General features: G+C 41.0%; 3 protein-coding genes and 1 non-coding gene across 6 annotated transcripts in view; 3 read left to right on the forward strand and 1 right to left on the reverse strand.

The window, feature by feature from the left end:
- LOC130252422 (bifunctional heparan sulfate N-deacetylase/N-sulfotransferase 3) overlaps positions 1–3,662 on the forward strand; it is a 50,536-nt gene extending 46,874 nt beyond the window's left edge. Inside the window, exon 14 of the mRNA XM_056489953.1 lies at positions 116–3,662. Within this exon, the coding sequence (XP_056345928.1) occupies positions 116–235 (120 nt within the window). The 3' untranslated portion in view covers positions 236–3,662. The remainder of the gene's footprint in view (positions 1–115) is intronic.
- Positions 3,663–5,436: 1,774 nt separating this feature from the next.
- Positions 5,437–19,675, forward strand: part of METTL14 (methyltransferase 14, N6-adenosine-methyltransferase subunit) — a 61,369-nt gene continuing 47,130 nt past the window's right edge. For 2 of the 3 annotated variants that reach the window (XM_056489957.1, XM_056489956.1), the window contains exons 1-2: positions 5,437–5,572; positions 5,976–6,032. The gene's annotated coding sequence lies outside the window, so the exon portion shown is untranslated. The remainder of the gene's footprint in view (positions 5,573–5,975; positions 6,033–19,675) is intronic. The other variant, XM_056489955.1, reaches the window with a different exon arrangement.
- Positions 5,704–5,834, forward strand: LOC130252927 (small nucleolar RNA SNORA24). The gene has a single exon (XR_008840476.1). It is a non-coding gene; the product is annotated as a small nucleolar RNA SNORA24 (small nucleolar RNA).
- Positions 8,487–19,675, reverse strand: part of PRSS12 (serine protease 12) — a 32,943-nt gene continuing 21,754 nt past the window's right edge. Inside the window, exons 9-13 of the mRNA XM_056489954.1 lie at positions 18,523–18,728; positions 17,781–17,859; positions 15,760–15,882; positions 12,694–12,974; positions 8,487–11,067 (exon numbers count right to left, since the gene is read on the reverse strand). Coding sequence (XP_056345929.1) covers positions 10,760–11,067; positions 12,694–12,974; positions 15,760–15,882; positions 17,781–17,859; positions 18,523–18,728 — 997 coding nt within the window. The 3' untranslated portion in view covers positions 8,487–10,759. The remainder of the gene's footprint in view (positions 11,068–12,693; positions 12,975–15,759; positions 15,883–17,780; positions 17,860–18,522; positions 18,729–19,675) is intronic.

Consider the following 19,675-nt stretch of genomic DNA (forward strand, 5'->3'; position numbering starts at 1 on the left):
AATATAAATTGCATAAAGGAAGTAAAGTTTTCAAACCAACTTAGAGACCTCAAATTCACAGCGACTGCAGTACAGCATTTTATTAAATAAAAACTTCTCCTTTTGAATCCATCAGTGCAGGGCCTTTCTGTCGAGCTACTACAGAGATCACAATGTGGAACTGTCAAAACTCCTCCACAAACTGGGACAACCCCTGCCATCGTGGCTGAGACAGGAGCTACAGAAAGTGAGATAGCATTGGAAAAGAGCTTTTTGAAATCTCCTTCCTCTTGAGTCGTCATAGCTGGACTTTACAGCAGCTGCCAGAAGGTCTTGTAAGATATACCTCTTCAAAAAAGTGTAAAGGATAGAAATTGTTTCCATGTGCTGGCATGTGGATTGTAAAAATACATGTGTTCCTTAGAGCTCTGGTGGGCCAAATCTTTCTCATAAACATTTCTGGGCCTGTGGACTTGTGGACTACTGTGCACATATGTGGAAGTTACTTACAACTGGTATAAACGTCAGAGATACATGACCTGTCCAATTTCATGGTAAATACTCCCATTTTAATATAACAGTTGTCAAGTATTGTGTCTCATGTAGGTTTTGTAGCCCTTTGTTGGACCACTGGCAGTTTTTCTTAGGATTTGATTCTTGTGTTGCATAGCATAACTTAATGTAGCACAAAATGCCCGGAGTACTTCTGCCTTTGGAATCAGCTTGGTAATGCCCAAAATGTGTGCAAACACAGGGGAGCAATGCAGTTATCATGTATCATTTAGCTGTGCATGGCAACAAATGCACCCAGCAAACTCTGCAATCCACAGGTGTGGAAAGAAAACCAAAAACAAGCCAAACAGAACCTGTGATTATATCTGGTGACAACAAACCCTTACAGTGTGGGAAGGGCTTTTGTCTGTAGTTAATATGTCTGATTTTCTACTGACTGAGATGTGAATTATCTAAGCAGAAATTGGATTGGATATGGGAAGCACACAATTTGCAGTATTAAACTTAAACAATTGTGACCCAGACTGGAGCAGTGCGAGGAAGAGGCTTTCACTCCTGGTTCTGTGAGCAGTCAGATCTGAGCACTGCACCCTGGGCATACATTACTCTGAATCAAGAAGGACTCCACTGAAATGAATGAAAAACTCCTAAAAAGCAGAAACTTTTTTTGCCTTAATTTGCACCACTATTTTTTCCTTAATTTATTTGTCTTTAACCTATGCATTCCCCCCCCTCAACCTCATTAAAATTGTAGCATCTTTCTGCAACCTTCAGATGATGTCAGCTGCAAAAGTTACCAGATTTCCAGATGAAAATACCAGTTCTGTTTCCAGCTACATTAAACATGCTTGGTATTAAACATTAGGAATAAGATTTAGAGGGGACAAAAATTACCATGGTGTGTAGTCATGGTAGAAAATTACACTCAAATCATGGGAAAACAAATATCCGCCCTTGCAGGCAGATATTTGTGATAGTTCTCAACAATACATCTCTCAATGCATCAGTTTAGACATGAGATCAAGTCTAATCAGTAGTGCTTAGAAGTTCAGGGAGATCATTGGAAAATTGAGCTAAGTGTGACCTTAATGCTCCTCACTGAAATTTGGCTCCGAGTGTTTCTAAAGGCATGAAGGGTTAGTGAAAATGAAAAAGAACTACAATGCTATATGCAAGGCTTTATACAGGAGCCTCTGTAATGTTTTCATCATTTGTTTTAGGGTGAATACTTAAAAACATGCATCAGATGGTGGGAAAACTTCCTATGTCTCAGTGCTGTTTTATGACATTTATGTAATCATGCAATTTAACTTCCAAAGTAATGGAATGGAAACCAGTCTGTTATTCCCTATATAGAAAACAGATGTTGAGATCCTTACTGTACATCTAACTGGTAATCTTTATTATTTATTGATTTTGTCTATGTAATACGTGGTTTTGATAGGCCTGTAAAGGAAAAAAATCTAGACAAATTTGCTGTATATAACAATATTCTTTACGCAGCACATTTCTGCTAAAGGAATATGCATGATTAAGGATGAGGACCTACTAGAGTAGACATTTTTAAGATGAACATTTCTATTATTTATTAGAAAGAGAATTTCATTTCACTTTAAATATTCAGTCATATGGATTTGTCTCAAGAGCTGACTTGTCTTAAAGTACTTCTGATTGGATAAAAGAAACACTCTGGATTCGGAACATCTGTAAAAGCAAATACTCTGCATGCTATGGACAGCTCGTGCATCCTGCAAGCATCCATATAGATTTGTTACAGCTAAATTGAATAACTGGAGAAAATACCTGGGGTTTTCATCCTGCCATGATTGATTTTACTCTTGATACAACCTGGTGTACCATCACTCCAGTGTTTTAAAAATGTAGAGATTGCACAAAGCTCCTGTTGTGCATTGCTGCCTCAGTTACTCCCTGTTCTTCAGTGAAACAGCATTATAAAACAGAGGAAAATGGGAGAAACCTTGAGCAGTGTCAAGTGCCTGATGTTTTCAGGGTGAGAACACAAAATGAGTGCCTCCTACATGCAGGAGGAATGGCCTTCAGCCACATTCCTAGTTCATTCTTTGTTTCAAAGAATTCTCTCTCTGTCTTCTTGCCCTGGGAAAGCAAGGCCCTGACAGATAGAGAATGAGTGGGCAGTCAAGGACAGAGTGGTGACATTGGTCACATTGTCCCCTGGGGAATTGTACAGCCCATCTGTGGTCACCATGAGGCACAGGGACAATAAATCCTCCACGTGCATGGCCTTGGCTGGATTATTAGTTGCTTGTAAAAGGATGGTATGAAACCATGGGGGGCTTATTCCAGAACTATTCCATTGAAATATGTTCTTACATTTAACAGGAGCCTTTAAAAAGCACTTTTACCATGCAGCAGCTGGTTGGAGGAGGAGGAGGCTGAGCACAGCATGCAGAGAGCAGCTGGGTGTGTCAGGGGATGCACAGGAGTACAGCTGAGTAACCAAGGCATAGCACACCAGTTACCTGACCAAGTGTAACCTCTTCTATTCACAGCTTACTGCAGTCAGTGTTTGACTCCCAGAAGTACACCATCAGTATTAATACTCATAAAAAACAGATTTGTTACCACAAATCTCTTTGCTAGTGCAAGTCAGATGTTTCATGGTGGCTGGTAACCTAGCCATGGCTTCTGTTCCCCCCTAGGTAACTGCACAAGCCATTTCTTTAGCAGCTGCTTGGTTTGGTGAGTTTCATCTCCATTTCAATAAACATGATTCTGAATTTTGCTTTCTGCAGACATCAGTGCCATCAAAAAGCAATGTGTGGTTCTGAGCAGATACTGACCATTTGGGGGTGTAAACACAGAGCCTGATCTGAAATCACTTAATTATTTGATCTAACATTCCTGAGAATACTGTGACATTTTCCCAGTTCTACTTGTGCAGAAAGAATGAGTATGAATGATTTGCAGACTATCTTGTACAGAATATCCTTTTTCATTGCTTAAAAATGTGAAACTTCCTCAGGAAGAAATTAGATATTTCAATGTTTATAGATGTAATACTCGTCATTCACATTGAATGAAAATTGCTGGAAACATTTTTCTCAGAGTTTTTTTAAATAAAAAATAGATATTATTCTGATAGTGGCATGGTATTTGAAGTGCAACAATAAACTCTGATAAGAAAATGTAGTGCTGTGTGGAAGTGACTTTCGTATTCACAGAAGTTGTCCTTTTCCAGGTTGGTTAGCAGCTACTGCAGCTTGATGCTGAGCTACAACACAATCCAGCAGCACAGGAGCAGCATGAAATGTTTTCAGAAATGAAAAATACTGCTTACTCTTGCTGTGAGTGAATATTGCTGCTTTATGCAGCTGCTTGTTTTACTGCTTTTGCTTCCTGCTTACTTTTTATTTCTTGTGCCAGCACATATTAATGCGCTGGAGAAACATCTCTAGAGTTTGCTATTTTAAAGATAACAAGGAAAATTTATTCAAATCATTTGCCTTGGGGATTCAATAGTTGTGCCAATGCATCAGCCTACACAGACATGAGAAAAGCTTTCTTTGGAGAAACCTCTAAAGATGGTATGAATGTCCAAAGGAAAATTCACTGTTATCAACAAATTCAGAACAGAAGACAAAATTCTACTTATCTAGCTGGGCAAAAGCTGCTTAAGAGTGTGGAAGATAGGAAACCTACATTAACAAAATACTGCATTCACCACCGAGAAGTGATGCAACTTAAAATGAAAATGTCTAAGAGTCTTGTATAATACCCATCTGTGTAATCTCTTAAACAAACACTAAAGTAGTAACAGGTAGTAAGAAAAGGGGAAAGATCCTTGCTGCAAATAATAATAGCTTCTTGGCCTCTGTCTTCGATTTATCTGCTTTCATATGATCTTTTCAGTTCTTCCAGTCCACAAATTCCTAGAGCTCAAAGGCAAAAGGAACTTTTTTTTTTTTTTTTTTTTTTTTCCTGTCTCTCTGGATGACATGGATGGAGAAAGGGAGAAAGCACAATAGTCAGCAAAGGGCAAATCCCAGGAGCAGGAAAGTGATCAACAGCTGAAACGAAGGGCCAGGAAAACCTGAGTGGAGGAGGAATTCAGACAAAGTAAGGGTGATCATCTGAAAAGAATATGTTGAGCTTGAGTCTTTCCTGGACTGAGGATGACTAACGATAGTTCAGTAAGATGCTGTGGTGTGGAAGTTGCAGTATTTAGGGGAGATTTAGACTTGGTGTTAGGAAGCTTTTCTTTATAAGAAGGTGTTCAGATGTGGAAAAGGCTCCCTGGAGAGATGGTTGATGCTCCAGGCCTGTCAGTGTTTAACCATCATTTGGAAAACGCCTTTAACAACAGGCTTTAACTTCTGGTCAGCCCTGAGGTGGTTGGGCATTTGGACTGATGATCCTTGGAGGTGCCTCCCAACTGGAATATTCTGTTCTGTTCCAAAGGTGTGGACATGGACTGGAAAAGGAAAATAACCTGTGTTCACCTAGAGGCATGACTTAATCTTTGTAGCACATCTTTCACGATCTCTGATTATTTTAGTCCCTCGTTTTCAAATAACGAGTAGTATTATTGGAGCATTTAAGGCCCGTCTTATGACTGCACCAAGCATACACACACCCGTGAATCTACACAGACAATCAGCTGAAGGTCTCTGCTTTGTTTTGGAGAAGGCCTTAACGCATTTCCCCCGGGGGATGCTGCTCGGTATCTTGGGGAAGGAGCGGGAATCAAAAGGGGGGAGAGGGATCGATCCCACGTCCCGTCCGCGCCTTCCCCGTGTGGCCGGGCTCAGTGCGCGTGCGCGCCGTGGCCCCGCCCCCAGCCCGGTGTCCCGGCACTGCCCAGTTCCCGCCGCTGGCGCGTGAGGGCTGGTCGGGTGCGGGTGGGGCTCCGCGCGGGCGGGCGCGCGGCGCGGCCGTTGGCGCTGAGGGGGGCGCGCGGCGGGACCGTTGGCGCTGAGGGGAAGGGTGAGGGTGAGGGTGAGGGTGAGGTGGCAGAGGCGGCGGCTCTGCGGCGCTCGCGGATCGGGCGCGTTTTCCTCCACAGCGGCAGAGGAGCGGAGCGGAACGAAACAGACTGAAGGTAGGCTCCATGGAGGGCTGAGCAGCGTAACAGAGAGGACGGGTGGGCGCCGGGGCCGGGCGCACGTGAGGGAGGGAGGGAGGCAAAATGGCGGCCGCCACGTGGCTGCGGCGGGGGGCCGGGAAGCAGAGATCCATGACTCCATGGGAGCTGCCGCATGTGGCTGACTCCCTTCCTAGGCATGGAAGAGCAGGGCCTTGCTAATTGGCATAACTTTTACCCTCTTGTGGGTATGAGTCGTTGACTGTGGCAAGTAACATACCGAGTCTGCTGTGGGGTTAGCTGTCTTCCCCTTTTTGGGGTATTTTTCTTCTGACTGGTTTTTCGTTTTTTATTTTTTCTCCTCCTGTGAGCTATTACAGCCTAGTTCTAAAACTTTTTTATTCTTTTTTTCATTTCACAGGACCGCAGAAGCTGAAAATATGGAGACAAAGTTGTTGGAAGATCCTCTTCCCAAAAAGTATGTGCCTGGCTGTGCCTAATAAGCTCTTCAGAGAGGGGATTTGGGACAGGAGTAATACCGATTTGATAATTTCTGTTTAGCGATTACTCTGCTGTGACTTGTCCTTTGAAATCAAGGTATCAGCTTGGTGTTTTAAAACATGCTTCATTTTTATGTGATTTTGGAACTGAAAAGTATAATCAAATGCATTAATGTGACTAGGAGGAATTGAGTTTGTATGTAGAGACATTAGAAAACGTAATCCACTATTCCTAGCATAAAAAATACATTGCCAGTGCTTTGCCTGCCAAACTATAAGCATCTGAGTGCACAGATTTCTCAGGGATATCCTGTGCAAGGGGAGTGTTGTCTTCAGTGAGCACGTGGGTACTGAGAGAAGTCTGCAGCTACGACAGAGATGGGAAGTTAATGCTAACAGCTTTGTTTCAGATCAGTTTTACAACTCCTGGGAGAGCATCCTGTTGTTTAGTGATGATTGCTGCCTTGTTTGTGCTTCCAGTAGCAATATTAAACTGCCTCAAACTTGTTTTTGCAGGGGAAAATACCCTCTTGAAAGAAGATGGGGCTAAATTCCACGTGTGAATTCTGGGAGTAGCTGTGTCTGAATCTTAGTTTCTGCTTAGGGACGGATGGATGTGTTTAATCATCTGGAATTGATGCCTTTTGGGAGCAGTAATTTTTCTAGTTATCAAGCAGAGCTAGCAAAACGTAATTTTGGGCTAGGTCTTAACCTCGATTTTCAAACAAAGTTAGATTTGGAGCTTTCATAAGAGCTGCAGTCCCATCTAATCTTGATAAAGAGGGGCTGGAACCCAGCTTACCGTGCCTGGAATTAGCCTTGACTGCTCCTGTACAAACACAGTCAGGATCTGGTGATGTGCTGCTCCTCTCGCTCTCTCAGGCTGTCGCTGAGCCTGAAGCTATTGCACTAGTGGTTTTGGTAGTTGAGTGGCTGTACCGTGCCTTCAGGGGCGGATCCTCTGAAAGGTTGTTGCAGTGAGTGTACCTGTGCTGCAGAAGCTGCAGGTAAGTTCTGGAAGTCTGGAAAATGGATGTGGAAACTGCACATTTTGGGGTCTGTATGAATGTAAAGCATTTGAATGTATGAAAAAGTCAATAAAGAGACATGACTGGCTGCAAGTGTGATTTCTTTCTTGAAAAACTGCTGGTAACTAAGAGTAGACCTACACATGCTGGTCAGGATTACTTAGATGTGCCAAATCTGTGTTCTGGGGACACCTTTTGGGCAGCATCTGTGGTTTCAGATGGCTGATGCATTGTCTGGGAACCAGAAGTGGTACGGCTGGAATCGGAGGTAAGTGCTGCAGGGCAGAAATGACAACTTAAGATTGTTGCAGCTGCTGAGGGACCCGTATTTAAGAAAGCTGATGGATATCCAGTACGTGGTGAATCATTGCATATTTGGACAAGATACTTTGTTTAAATGTACTGTCTCAGTGAATACCAGCTGCGCTGGCACAATCTCTTGCAGAGTATCTATCAGATCGCGTTTTTTTGCAAATAGTCGGAAACTGAAAAGTTAGAGGGGAAGGGAGGGTTTGAAAGGTCTGGGAAACAAGATCTGTTTGGCAGCTGAGGTCGGGATTCCTGCTTGAAGTGACTGGAGCAGGGCTGGGCTCTAATTACAGCGAGATCTGAGATCTGAGGAAATGACTTCCGGTGGTTGTGTTTGGTGGGGAGATTAGGGAGCTGTCATAGGAAGCTTCGGTTTTTTAAGCACATGCTTCTGCCCAAGCGGAAGCACGGTTGAATGTGTTTTCTTGTGTGGCGCTGTAACAAGTGATAGCACACCTGTTTAACTCCTGGTGTGTGATTACTATCCTCCTTTAACAGCCCTGCCATGGCTTACTGCTCTGCGTTCCAAGGCAGTGCCTGCCAACCCTGGTAGCCAACAATCAGAAGCGTGTATTGAGTTCCCTTTTCTCCAAAGCACTTCTAGAAATTACCACTTCTGTTCTACAAGGGCAGTTACTTGCCTTAGATGGGCAAATGCCAGGCAGACTGGACCATTTATTTTGGAAAGTTGTTCAGGGTTGAGAAGAGATACACGTTAGGGGGGCTTTGTGTGTCAGTTGCAGTGATGTTTCCGTTTTGTATATTTTCTGGCAAATCTTAATATAAACCTTGGTGGTGCTGGGGAACCTAGAGAGATGGCATTTCTTTAGGATGGCCATCTCGTCTGGTAACAGGTGCCAGGTGTTTTCATGGTTTGCCACCATTAACACACTTTAAAACAGCTTTAAAAGTGTAAGAGGAACTTAAAGCAACCTAACTGGTTAGCGTTAAAACACTGGGAATTAGACAAACTTTTCTCTCAGAAAACAACCCTATGTTTATGTGCTTTGAGGAAGATGCTTTCAAGAGCCCCCTTTCTCAGGTAAACCAAACTGAGGGTTACCCAGCTGATGTATTAATTAATGTACAGAAATTGTAGTCAGTGTGGCAGTTTTTATTGTATACATGTACACCATCAGGCTCACTAAACAAAAATGAGAAAGGCATAAGATGGATACAATTTCATTTTATGTTAGAAACTGAAAAGCATGCTCAGCATGGAAACAGTGCAACATTTTCGAATCTAACAAAGCATTCTATTAAAAAGAGCAAAAATAACAAAGTACTAAATCTAAATGTTTACTACACTTAGTATGCAGGCTTAGTTCTCCCTCCCCCTCAAAGTATCCTGTTTCTGTGGTGCAGCTCTTAAAATTTGCCCTGTATGCAATGCGTATATTGCACTATGTAGCCTACTTCACTACATGGGACTTGTGCAGTAAAGCTTGGGTGTTACATGCAGATACATTTTGACAGACTGGCTTCCCCTGTAATTAAGGGCTGTATAGAAGTAAAAATGTAATGGTTTCGAAGTTCACTGGCACAGTGTTTTGCATTGGTCTAAATAGGTGGTCACAGTACAGTGATTTATGATGTTTTAAAATATTTCACACTATTTCAAATAGTGTGGAATTACAGAGAACCTAAAATATATTAAAGCACCTCATGTACTAGTTTAGCACCAGTTACAATAATTAGTCCTGACCCTTGAAAACTTAAATTTGAGGTTGGAGATATTAAGGGCCAAATGTTCAATCACATGGGCTTCTGCAGCATTGCCACTTCATATGCAAGTGAATTGTCTTGGATATTTGTTACAACACCAGAGAGAGACACAACCGTACAAAAACAAATGATTGCCCACTTAATAGCACAAATGCAAGCACCTCACTTTTTCACAAAACACCACACAACACAGTCATAGCCAGTTTGGGGAATAGGAAACAGGGAAACACTGGTAGTCACAGTTTGCACAATCACTATGTGGTGACACTCATCTGCCACACTTGTCACACCGGAGTGTTTCATGGCCCACAGCTTTCAGTTGTGTTTTTACAAGCATGGTTGTTAATGTGATAGAGCACACTTGGACTCGGCATGGCCTTTGGCAGGGATTGTAGTGCTGAGCTGTCGTGGCTCCTTCTCCACTGAGTCACTGATTTCCAGTGACTGATGCCTTTCAGTGTTGCACTAAGGTGGTGATTACCCCTGTGTTCTAGGTTCGGTGTGGTGGCCCTTTCTCAAAGGACAGTAAGTTGGTTATCACTGCATTTTTATAATAAGTTATTAGGGATTTCATAGCATGGGGAACAGTATTTGGAAAGGGAATTAAATGAAATCAAGGTGTGTCAGTGCTTTAGAAGTCACTGAAATCTAAGCTTTTCTGTGAGATTAGTCTGAACCAATGTTTCAACTGGTAGGAGAGAGTCATCTAAATATTACTTTATGGAAAACATAGTTTAAGACTTTATAGACCTTTTCAGACAAATTTTGGCTCAACAACTCCATTGTATGTATAACTTTGGTAGGATTGACCAGGGTTCTTTGCACTACTTGAGGAAAGCCCAGCAATGAAAGGATAGGGATGCTTGTTAGTCTGACACTGTACTGACAGCTAGTGGTAAATAGAAAAAGTGAATCCTCTCAAAAATGCTATATATATTCAAAATTGCAAATTTCGTAAATATGACAGATACTACTTACATAAAGTGAGTGAATGGTTGCTCTTGCAGCTGTGCAGGATGTTTGTGAGGAAACTGTCAGTGTGCTGCCTGTTTTACTTGGGAATGTACTTTAGGAACACTAGCCTGTGAGGAGATTTAGCAGACTAGCTGGGGATGTGATTATTGACCATTATTTTCTTTCCTGCATTTAATACAATACTCAGAATTACTTAACAGGAATCAGGCTACTAATGGTCTCATAAGCTACTTAAACATAAGTCAGATTTAGGGGACTGAGTGTAGAATCAGGAACAATAGACTGAATAACTAGACTGAAGATTAATTGGGCTCTGTAATTAATTGTATAGAACCTTGGGGCATAAACAGCTTGGAGCTCAGTCTTGTGGGCAGTGAGTCTCGGCAAAGTCTCCAGCTGTCCTGCTCCAGTATTACTCTAGCTGGCTATCAATTTTCCCCTTAGATACATGGTAACTTGTTCATGCAATATTTTAATACTTCTGGAACAGGGAGGACAGAAATCCCTAATTGGAAGGTTGTGTGTATACAGCTTGGATTTAATAAAAACAAAAACACACAAATCAGGAAAATGTCTGTTTCCACCTACTGTGGGCCCCAGCTGTGCACTGCATGTGCTGTTCAAGTTGTCCTGCCTCAAAGTTTGTTTTTCATTATTCATTCATTCATTTATAGTTTGGTCACACTTTTAATCCAGGGTACGAAAGATGATACTTTAGTGTAAACGCCGGGGGAATCTTTGACCCCACAGCCGTAGCCCCAGGAGGTCACACCGTACACGACCCAGCTCTCCCCGGGGCGCTCACACATCAGTGGTCCACCGCTGTCTCCTTGGCAGCTGTCAACACGTTTCTGTTCCTGCACGTTTCCAGCACACAGCATTCTTCCTGTGAATCTCCTTTGGTAGCGCTCTTCACACACCCTCTTGGGAAGTAAGGGGATGGCAGCCTGTTGTAATGTTCTTGAATAAGCCCTTCCTGAAAGGGAGATCCAAATTACTGTCTCATTACAATGGTCTTGGAAACATAGATGTGATTTAATCCAATTTTTGCTCTCAGGTGTTCACACTGCTTTGTCATTACATAAAATTACTGGAAGCAAGACTACTGAAAAAAATCTCTGCGTCTCTGAAAAAAATCTCATAATACTAAAATACTGTAAATATTGTAAATGTAAAACGTAGATGCTTTTTTTAAAAAGTAGTTTTTCTACATGTGTTCTCTCGATCATTCCAAGGCTGGAGTTTGGTTTATTCTGAGCACTTTGTATCTTCTACAGAAGAATATACACTTTAATACCTCTATATGGAAGCAATTCTGGGGAGTCTTGAGCAGCTGAAAGTAAAGCACTAGAAATACTTAGTTTCTATGTCACCAGTTCAAATCTAGTGTAGCTCAGTATGAACAGGTGCTGCATCTTCTGGTGGCTTCCAAGTAGAGCATTCAAATGGATCTTTCTACTTTTTTTCCATAGCTTGCACCTCTTACAGTTGGAAGCATGGGAAATGAAAGCCCATGTTGGTTTTGCCTTTTTTAAAGTAAAATCTTATAACTTGTGAAGTAATTATGATTCATATAGTAAGTGTGAAATGTCAGCTGAGGTACTGCAGTGATGTCATTTCTTACCATAAATTGAAGCCAATTACTGCAGTGGTTAATGTTTCCTGAAATAGATATCCTAAGTTAACAATATTGCAGGGCTTTCAGTGAATTATGTAAAAAGGCTAGACAGAGCGAGGCAATGAATTAACAATTGTTTTTAGCAAAAAGCCAACCCTACACTTGTGTCTCGTTTATTGTAGTACAGTGACCCTGACGTCTGTGCACACAGATGAGTGCATGTAAAGAGGAGGGATGGATACTTGGCCATGCCTTGTCTCCTTGCCAGTTTGAGTGAGTCATTAGAACAAAGGCTCAAGTGTGGTTGCAGCACCACAAAAACAAAAGTAAAACATGGTTATTAATTTATGAAACATCTAAAGGACAAAGAGCTTTGAAGAGGAAGAATCTTGTACTGACCAAAAAAAGCAAGTAGAAATCTGAAGTGCAGATTGCATTGAGGTTCTTGTGAATTTTGGCAAGATGTTCTGTTATTTAAATCAAAGCTGGTTGAAAATGTCAGTGGTAACAAGGAACACTAAAGTGTTATTTGAAATTCTATTATGTGCATATTTTCTGTCCATTTTTTTATTGAAGTATTTGTAATTTAAATAACCTTTCTAAAATTAAAATATTCGTGGTCCTTACCTTTGAAACTTTAAATGTATTAGAGCTGTTAGTTATGTACTGAGGCAGGGGGTGATAAGCTGCTGTGTGGGGTGTGCCTGGCAACAAGCTTTTTATTCCTGCTTGTCAGTCCTAATGAGGCCACTTTACTGACAAGGGTCTGTGACTTAGAGTGACATGGGTAATCACTGCTTTCCAACTACAAGCTATATTCAGTAAACAAAATATTGTCATTTCAGATTATGGATCAGGAGAGAAAATATTCCCCTATGTTAAAAAAGAGTAATGCTCATTTTGAGTATTTTCTTATTTCAGTTCTTCGGGGGGGTTTTTAAAGCAGCCTGAGCTGACCAGATTGGTTCACGGAAATGATTTTACCTGTGTCACCCCATCCAGTGATGAAACAGTTGGGAGCAGTTTTCTGTGGTCGCTCCCTCCTCAGTGGCAGGCAGGCAGGCAGGACGTGGGTGCTGAACCTTGCACACTGTTCCTCGGGGCCCTGCAGCCTCACCAAGGCAATGTCGTAGTCGCTGCTGTCAGGCCTGTACTCCTTGTGCACCACAATCTCCTGCACCGCGATTTCCTCCTCGTACTCCTCCAGCACCAGCGTGTGATAGTCCCCAACCCGCACCACGTAGTTGCGAGTGTTGTTGCCGTACCTGAGATGGAGGTGAAAACAAACAGTGCTGGCTCAGGCAAAGCCACATCCTGAGCATGCAAACAGAGTTCATCGCTTCCTCTATTGTTAACATAAATAATGTTACCAGAAGATTTTTTTGAAAAGCAAAAATGCTTTCCCAAATGTCTATACTGACATTTCAGAGTGTCCCAAAGAATATAAAAACCTTCTTCTGAGGTTTCAGCTTATGCCATGTTCTTTTTGAATATTTTCACAGGCAATTTTCTTATGGCCACTTGCCATGACTGGTACTTCAAATGTATAAGGTGTGCCTTTTGAATTTATTTAGTAAGAGTAACACAAACTGCCAGTAATTGCAATGAAAACCTGAGTACTGACATCACTGTGATGTTCCAGATAATTACTGGAATGGAAACAGTGTTCAGGCCTGCTTTGTAGGTTGTTGAGGAACTTTAGATGCTTAGGTAAGTTTGTAAAAACCCCTTATATCAACTGAATTTACAGTAAGGACAACAAAGCATTTGTGCATCATGAGCACCTATTGTTAAGCTGACAAGGATACCTGTAAATCTCAGGCTTGTTTTGCATCTGATATAATCCCAGTTTCTTTCACATCATGGACTAAATGGTAGATACATTAGAGATGACTACTGTGGCTGAAATCAGAATTTTCTCTGTGTGCCTTTGAAGGTTTTTTTTATTACAGGACACATAGTCTTCCCGGGCAAAATGCAAACATGAGAGTACTGTTGGGTATATGTATTTATTTTAAAATATGGCTAAGCTAACAAATATTTTTCCTTTTATTTCTCCCTTTCCTTAATAGCCTTCAACAGGAAATTTCTAATATGCTTGCAGAAAATACTACCCATGGTGTCTTATCAGCTTTTATAACCTATGCCTGTTCTTTTTATACCATCCAGCAATGTTCTGGTCTCCATAGCTTGCTAAAGCCTGCTTGAGGAGCAGCAAAGTAGGAACATTACGGTTTTCTGCACAATATATAGCTGTACCACTGAATATTTCTTCTAGCTGTGGATTGCATTCCTAGTTGCCTGTAAAGCTTTCTTGTTCTAATCCTTCAGGTCTTCCATGAGCAAAATTTCACTTCTAGGCTTTGTGGGGAGAGAGCTGCAGACTGTGAACAAACATCTCTTCATCCAAAGATCACCTTCTGTATAGGATACATGATGGGATTTTTCCTATGCCTCCTGTTTTTAACGATCCAGTTATTTTTTAAATGTATAGACCTTCCAGTTTCCCTAAAGCTGTCAGAATTAGTCAACACAAGGGTGGGTTATATAACAAAAAATAGCTTCAAACATTTTATCTTAAATTATGTATCTGGAAAGTATAGAAACCAATAATTCCACTGTAGTACTGGTGAACAATTCTAATCATCATGCGTAAAATTATGCTTGATTTTTATCCCTAATATAAATGAGCCCACTTTGGTTACTTAAGCAGTGTTCCAATTTCCAGGATATGAGAAATGGTATACTGGCCTTTCTCTTGTCCATCTGCGGAAAATATGTGAAGAAGGCACTTGATCTATAGATAGCTCTTGGAAACATATCCCTGAAAATCACTCTGAGATCATTTGGGAGTTCAGCCCACCCTGTCCAAAGCCAGCTTAGAGCTAAAGGCTTCCCTCATTCACAGTGAACAGCACTGCATCCACAGGCTGTTGGAGCTGCATGCTTAGGTCTCATTGCAGTTTAAATGTCGCTTCTGGGACAAAACAATACTTTGGTCCCTGAGACCACGGGTAACAGTTTCAGGGTAGCCTGTGAGTGCCCCTTGAGTGGCTGCACCAGTCTGGAAGTATCAGTGTACTTTGCTCCAGCCATGCTGCTGCCCATCCTGTGGGTGCTCAGCAGAGTATCCAAAATTGGCACTCCTTGGCACCACATTCAGTTTTCAAGCCTGTAATCAAAGGCTTTCTCAAGACCCTCAGGCACAGCATCCTTGGTAATCACTACAGAGATAATGAACATGGAAATGGGAAGCTGTTGTCTATGAATTTTGATGAGCGCAACTAAAGAACTTCCATAGTTCTGCAGAAACACCTGGGACATCAGTTGAAACAGCAGGAAATTTTACTAACTTCGGCTATTTCAGCTTGAAGTATTACCAAGGAAAGCCTTTTGTGATTTCAGGAAACTAGAAAAAATGTATCTGGTGCTCAGCAAAGGCAATACACTCTGCATTTGAGTGAGAGTGTATCTGACTCTTCATTTTAGCTACTAGCGAAGGCTCAAAATCAAAATTTGAAACGTTTGCAGCTCACTTGAGCAAATTCTAGCAACTATCCTTGTAGTGCTTCTCTATACCTTTTTTCCCCAACCCATTCCAATGAAATAATCACTAATCACAAGATTAGCTTCCCTATTGTGCAAGGTGTAAAAATGTCTATCACTGCCAAGATTTGCTGTTACCAAATTTTATCTGAAATATTACAGTCCTTAAGTTTGGTGTCTGCTCAGTTGTCTTCACTATAAACTAAAAGCCATAAGCTGCATTTTTGTTGGAACAGAAAGTTAAAATATCAAAAGTGTTGTCTATTTTTTCATAAAAATGCTGAAGTTGTGAATATAAATCACATGAATGATAACACTCAAATAATTTCAATACATTATGATTTTTAGTTTTTTTGAAGGAATGGAGGTTGAGGGGTAGAGTTTTTGAAAACCAAAGGCCAACTCTTGGATCACTTTTCCACAGGCTTGAACTGTAATGGTTTTGCATATGCCCAGAACAACAAAACAGTTTAAAACACAGTGCATTATTGAAGAGAGACCCACCTTTTAAAGCAGTGTGCAGCAGTGAGCACCCAGCAGCTGCTGATGAGAGTAGCACCACACAGGAGTCTTCCATCACCGTGGGAGGATTTGAGCCGCAGTGCCACCTGCCATGGCCAGCCACCCCTGCAGGAGTGACACACGGGGTTCAGGGGGCAGCAGTGGGGAACTCAGGTAGCTGCTCAGGGCCCTGCAATGTGCATCCTCTTGGCTTTCTTTGACTCACACAGCTTACTTAGAAAGTGTGCTGTTTATTGGGAGTGGTGAATATTTTACATCTTGGCAACATTCAGAATTCCATTTAACAATGGTCCACATTACAGAAAATTTGGGCATCCAGCACTCCTAAGTGCTTCCTCCCACAGTCAGCTATCTGAATTTTCTCTTCTCAGATTGCATTCATTGGGCCAAAAGTACATTCTCTGGGTTCCTCACCAAATACCATCCAAGTCAACAAACCAGAAATTTCCTGTCAACTGGAGAGGTGAAAAGGGAATTTCTTGAAAAGCTGAACCTAGCATCCATCCCTGTCTTCATAAGAAAGGAAGCTGGGGAAACGAGGTATAAAGCAACTGTAGAAGTCTCAAGTATAGAGGACCACCTTTTTCAGCCTGTGATTATCTGTTTTTTATAGTAGATCTGGCCATATTTGCATGCCTATGAAGAGAGGATGGATTCTTTTTTGCTGGTTTAATAGATTAGGAGTCAGAGAAGGGAAAGGGAGAGAGATGCACCTGTAAGCAAAGCAGCATCTGATAGTAAGCAACAGGTAGTGTGAGTGTTTTCTGAGTACTGTCAGCTTGAATGGGTGTGCTGGACAAAAAGAGCTGCCAGGGCTCATCTAGTCCAGCATCTCAGAGCTACCAGCGCCAAATGTTTTAAAGTAAGGTGATGGGATTTACTTCCCATAAAGAATAAAACAATTTATTGTTTTACAGCAACTGGTATATATGTAAGTATCTAGTTTTTTTCAAACTTCTTCAAGGTCTTTGTCTTAATGACTTCTCGTGACATTGAATCTTTTTCTGATGCGTAGATATGCTGCCTTTCTTCATTTTGAAGCATTTCTGTGCAGTGTTGGATTTTTCTCACCTTTGTGCTTCATCTGACATGCCTGAACTGATTTATGATGAGACCAGCTTCCTTGCTCTGACTGGATTGTGCAATGCATTATTTGTCACCACTGTGTTTCAGCAAGTGCCCTTGGAACACATATTCTGAGACAAGAGTTCTCAGTGTCTTCCTGTGCAATGCATTATCTATTATCTCATTTGTTTCTTTACTAAGATAAATCATCCCACTTTACTTTATCTGGCTGTGTTAAAATATTTTTTTGGGCTCCCTCTTGTTACTGTTCTTTGAAGCTCCCCCAGTTGGGCAGTGTCTTTGAAATGGATTGATCAGTCCTGTGCATGTACTTTGAAATAGGTTGCACAGTGACATGTAATGATGCTGGTAGTGTATTTTTTACAATGTCTTCTGTAAGACTGTGTGAATATATATCTTTTGTGTTTAGTAACAGCTGTTAGAAAAGTCAATCCACTGCCTCCCAGACTTTTAGCTGTGTCATCATCAAAGCTTATTTTGTGAAGGAAAACAAGGTCTCAGGCAATGAATCATACCCAGGCCTTTTTTTTTTTTTTTTTTTTTTTTGGTGTAGGTGGCATTTAAAACCTTGTACTACAATCATAGCTCTGTTTTTATAGCTCACATCCTGATATCGAGATATCCTCTGATAAAAGTAAAAATAGCTGTTTTGTAATTTAAAAATTTAGCCCATTCAAGGACCTTACCCACAAACCTCTACAGATTTTCAACTAATGCTGCAAGTACTTATCAATTAATACTTTTTAATTTCCTGACGAATTTGCTTTGAGTATCTTTCTACTCCTACATCATGACAAGTCAAAAGAAAAACAAAACACAAGCCCACAATAACACTGTAAATTTGGCAGACCATTTGTGGCAAATACATGTCTTAGAAGCTTTATATTCAAAATTATTTGTCTTCACCAGTTATTTACCGTAAAGAATTTTTCCCACCAATTATTCGCTTTTGTCGACGATGGAGTAACCTCAGCCCACAAACAGAAGCAAGAGAATCTAAACCAGAAAGAGAGATGCAGAGAACATTAAACTTAACATGAGAAGTAGCCAATATTTAATGGGAGTTAACTTAAAAAAATCTAAAGGTTGAAGTATTCTGTGTTTCATTGTAGTTTTTAACAGGCAAATTTTGATTGGGGAAGATAGACTTAGAAATTCTTTATAGCTGAGATCGTTTGGGGAAAATACACTGAAATCTTTGAAGACTTAGAAATTCTTTGTAGCTGGGTTCTTTTGACTGTGGTCAGAGTCATTTACACATTTGCTTCTCACATGTAGGATTTTATAGGGCTCTTCCTTACTTCCTGCAAGTGGAAGCAGACCGTGGCCAACCACAGAGGTCTCAGTCCGTATCTGAGGATAACCTAGACCTTGAAAAGCTGAAAGGATCTGTTTGGGTTTTGCATCATGTCTCCCAAGCAGCTTAATGAGCACAGCTGTTGTAAACCATGGTCACTGATATCCTGTATCAGTTAAGTAGCCTTGGTGCTCCCTTTGTGCAGCTGCAAAGAATAAGCTCACAGTGTAAGCAGAGAGGATTCCCACCCCTTCTGTTCTATAATAGTTTTTTATAAAACTGTTTCCTCTGTGAGGTGGAAATGGTAAGTCTCTCTCCCCACCATGACAGATGCTCAGCTGCCCCTCACAGCAGGGCCTCACCTTTATTGCTGTTGCCAGGGACTTTCTTGCTGAGGTGGTCGCAGATGACCCCCGCGTCCTCGCTGTGCCGGCAGTTGTGCGTCCCAATGTCCTGCTTAATGCAGTCTGCCAAGGATCTCTCATGTCCCGTACACTTCACATTATCCACGTGTATCGGGCCTTTGCCCTCACCAAAATAGGCCATTGTCCTTGCTCTAGCTGGACCTCTGCAGACAGAGTATATTTTTTTTTATTATTAAACATTTTAAGGCATTATTCTACATGATACTCAAATTTCCAAGTGAGTAGTCAAAGACATTGAGGTTCTGTTCCAAACCTTGTCGTTATTTCACTTGTTAATAACCACCTGTTCACCATATCTTGTATTCTGGTACGTAGAAAAAACAAACTGTGACAAAATTGCTACATTTCATTAATATTTAAAAACTACTCTGTATCTGGTTAGAAGGAAATGTGCAAAGTACTTTACATTGTATCAGCACTACATTTTGCCATAAAACAAAATATGTGAAAGCTGCTTTTTCATAATCTCTTTAATCCTCATATAAAGTCAGCATCTGTGAAAGCTAAAAATAATTTATACAGGTCTGATTCCCTCAGAAAGATGGGCCAGTTAGGTACAGTATACTTGCAGTGCAGTAGGAGCTATGATGTACAGACTTATCAGTTGTTAGTAGTTATTAAAATATTTTGTTATCATGTCATTTTTTACAGGGCACCCTATATTTGAGGTCTGAAAATGTCATGTGACTGGAGACCAGTTCAGTGTCTGCACCCCCTGTTCTTGGGAGGGACCCAGTATTTGGTGCTTGTGTAGCATTTAAGCATCTCATTTGGCAACTCTTGTGATAGATAATTACTGTTAATTAGTTAAGGTAATCTTAATTTATAAATAGATGTTTAGATGTTTTGTTGTATATATTTTAAGAGTCAGAAAGAGTTATGAATGAGACACCATCCAACTGGCTATACAGAGAAGTGGGGCAGGAAGCCACAAACACCTCTGAGTGTGCCTGAACTACAGGTTTACCTATTGATTAAGAGCAATCTACTGACATTTCACTAAGATAAGGATATATGGAAATCCAGCTAACTAAAATACAGGTTTCCATTTTAAAGGATATTTTATAATTGAGTATTGCAAAGTACTGCT

The sequence above is a fragment of the Oenanthe melanoleuca genome, chromosome 4, assembly GCF_029582105.1.
Source record: "Oenanthe melanoleuca isolate GR-GAL-2019-014 chromosome 4, OMel1.0, whole genome shotgun sequence".
Classification (NCBI taxonomy): Eukaryota; Metazoa; Chordata; class Aves; order Passeriformes; family Muscicapidae; genus Oenanthe; species Oenanthe melanoleuca.